Here is a 3,464-nt window from a genome sequence, read left to right as displayed (position 1 = left end):
GAGTTTGGGAGGGGGCGGTCGGCCTAGGCTCCGGTGTCCACCCGTATCGCCCTTCGGGGTCACCTTGGTCGTCGATTGGGTATGGTCGGTAGCCACCCGGAATGCCCGAACTTTGGGTTTGAGGAGGGGCCGAATATTCCACTTTCCGGACTAGGAAACGGTTGTGAACCGAACCATTCGGGGTTCCAACCGTGGGAGGGCGGGGGGTCATCGCCTTGGCCGGACATTGTTATGATGTAGGAGTGGAAGAAAGATTGAGAATGGATATGAGAGAATGAAGATGAGAATGGACATGGGAGAATGAATATGGGAGTATGAAGATGAGATTTGTATAGTTTGGTGTGAATTTTTGGGTGTGAAAGTGGGGTATTTATAGATAAAATGTGTATTTTTGGGGGGGAAAAAAATTTAAAAAGTGAAAAAAGGGTAAAAAAAGGATATATTTTTTTTTGGAAGTGAAAAAATATTTTTTTTTTATTTTTAATCGGTTCTTTTAATTAAAAACCGATTTTAATAAAAAAAATTCAAAGGCAACGGCTATGCCGTTGCCCAATCGATGCTAGATGCAGCGAGCAGCGCCGTGCCAGCGGCGGCGGACCTCGTTCTTGCCAGCGGCACGGACAGACAGACGCCGTCCGTCCACCGTTGTGCATGCTCTTAGATGCCCTTACATTAATTTATGTTCGATCAAACTATCGCTTCGTACCTCTGTAATATATGTAATGTGAGAGGCTCCATCAATTTAACAGTGAACTACGCTAATAGTCCCTGAATTATGCGTTTCGCACGCAAACGATACCTGAACTTTAAAAATATCATGGGTAGTCTCTGAACTAAGATATAATCATATTCATGGTATATTTTCATTATTCATCACAATTTTCTACCAAAAATACCCCAAGGCATAAGGGCATTTTTTAACATTTATATCTAAGTATTGAATATGATATTTTCTATATCTCTTTAGTACTATTAGATATGATATCTTCTTATAGTTTAAATACCCAAAATGATATTTTTCACTTCACTTTTTCAACCACTTTATGACAAATCCCCCCCCCCTCTCTCTTTCTCTTAAATTATTATAAATTAAAAAATTTAAATAAAAAATACTAATATGAAATTCTTAAATATATTAATTATACAAATTAAAATTATAAATTTAATTATTAAAATAATTTGAATTAAATTTAATTTTGATTGTAATTTGATTAATTTTTAATATTAACAAAAAATTAATATTATAAATTATAAATTTAATTATTAAAATAATTTGTAACTAATTTTTTTATTTTTAATTAATCCAAAATTTTTAATATTAAAAAATAATTGAATCACAATCAAAATTAATTTTGCTACAATTTATTTTTAAATTATATTTATAATTTTAATTTTTTTAATTAATTTATTTAAGAATTTCTTAATACATTTTATTTAATTTTTTACTTTCTAAAAGTTTTAGAGAAAGAGAGAGGAAGAGCATCTGATGTAAAGTAATTGAAAAAGTGAAATGAAAAATATTATTTCTTATACTCAAGAGAGAGATAGAGAAAATATCATATCTAGTTACCAGATTCAAAGTCCAAAAAGGCCCTTCATGTCTCAGGGGCATTTTTGGTGCAAAATTGCGATAAATAATGAAAAAGTACCATAAATGTGATTACACCTTAGTTCAAGGACCATTACCAAATTATTGCTTCGAGACATGCTGTTGGCATAAAATATTAGAATACCTTGATAACTATATGTAATTATGTATCGTGGCAGTTAACATTTTGTACTATAACGAAAATTATCATCCTTTAAACACAGTAATTTTGCTAAGGATATAAAGTTTAATAGAAAAATTAATAAAGCACACAAAATTAGAAAAACTTTTTTGAATTGTACCCTCTCCGTCTGCCATTAGAGCATCCATAACGCAGGCTGACCAGACCGCACCTGGGTCCCGGCCTGCGGCCAACGCGTTGGAGGGAGGAGTTTCGCGGCCTGGGCCGCGTCTGGTGACGCAGTGGCGTCCCGGGGCTGCGCCCTGTTGCGGCACGGCTCGGCGTTGGATGGTCCTGGGATGGGCCTTGGAGGGGGTTCGGGCCGAACCCGGGCTGCAAATTTTTTACTTTTTTTTAAATTCGAATTTTTTCTATAAATTCCACCCCATTTTCATTTCTATTCTACTTCATTTCTCTCCCTCTCAAACTATATCACTTGCAAATATATCTGTAAAAAATGTTTCCTCGACGTGACGATGAAAGAGCAATCGAAGCTCAAATTGCCAGAATGTTAGAGTAGGCGATGCCCGCAATCCAAGAGGAAATCAACAACGAGATTGCTCGCCACCAAGCTAATGTTCAAGCATGGCACGAACAACACGTCCGCGTACCACAGACTCGGATGTATATCTACCGAGACCGTGAACAAGCTCATTTGCGGATTTTCACAGATTATTTCTCTAGAGATCCTTGATTGAGTGATTAGATGTTCCGTCGTCGGTTTACGGATGCGAAAGCCTTTATTCATGCGCATCTTCAACGCAGTTGTAGCTCGTGACTCGTATTTCATACAAACCACCAATGCTGTTGGCCAGCAAAGTATATCAACTTTGTAGAAATGCATATCTGTCATACGTCAAGTCGCTTACCGAACTACTGCAGATATGTTGGATGGGTATCTCCATGTAAGCGAGCAAACTGGACGAGAGTGCCTAGCTAAATTCTGTCGGGCAGTCATTGAAACATTCAAGAATGCATACTTGAGAAAGCCAACGACCGACGATACCAAGATGATGGTGAACATGCACGAGCGGGTCCACGAATTCCCCGGGATGCTGGGCAGCATCGACTCTATGCACTGGCAGTGGAAGAATTGTCCAATAGCTTGGAGAAGACACTATACTAGCGGGCACAAAGGCACATATCCGACGATCGTGTTGGAGACCGTTGCCGACCAACGATTGTTGATCTGGCTCGACCTCAATGTGTTGAACGAGTCTCTAATGTTCAACAACCTTTGTGTCGGGCGAGCGCCGAACATAGAGTTCACGGCCAACCGTCGTCGGTATAGTATGGGATACTTTCTGGCAGATGGGATCTACCCCCGATGGCTCGTGTTCGTGAAGACTATCACATGTCCGACAACACCGAAGAGGTCATTGTTCGCCCGAAAGCAAGAGGCAGCTCGGAAAGATGTGGAGCATACATTCGGAGTCCTCCAAGCACGGTTGGATATAGTAAAAGGAGCGGCCCGTGGATGACACCGTCCACTAATCACCGACATCATGTATGCATGTATCATAATGCATAACATTATTGTTGACAAAGAGGGAGAAAATGTCACGTTATGGAGCGTCGCTGGAAGCTCCAGCACCGCCAGTAACCACGTTGTCACCGTTCCTCCCGACATGCGCAATGTCATGGCCCGTGGAGCTGCGATGCGCGAAGAAGAAGCACACACTCGCCTCCAAGCGG

General features: G+C 39.9%; 1 protein-coding gene across 1 annotated transcript; it reads left to right on the top strand.

Moving 5' to 3' along the window:
• Positions 1 to 2,653: 2,653 nt before the first annotated feature.
• On the top strand, positions 2,654 to 3,250 carry LOC121774279. Its single transcript, XM_042171180.1, has one exon. The coding sequence runs from the start codon at positions 2,654 to 2,656 to the stop codon at positions 3,248 to 3,250; it is 597 nt and encodes a 198-aa protein (XP_042027114.1).
• Positions 3,251 to 3,464: the final 214 nt, after the last annotated feature.

The sequence above is a fragment of the Salvia splendens genome, chromosome 17 (genome assembly GCF_004379255.2).
Source record: "Salvia splendens isolate huo1 chromosome 17, SspV2, whole genome shotgun sequence".
NCBI classification, from domain to species: Eukaryota; Viridiplantae; Streptophyta; class Magnoliopsida; order Lamiales; family Lamiaceae; genus Salvia; species Salvia splendens.
This window is presented reverse-complemented; position numbering and strand designations above follow the sequence as displayed.

Excerpts from the sequence above, each read along its gene's own strand:
- LOC121774279 (XM_042171180.1), top strand. The coding sequence starts at position 2,654 with ATGTTGGATGGGTATCTCCATGTAAGCGAGCAAACTGGACGAGAGTGC.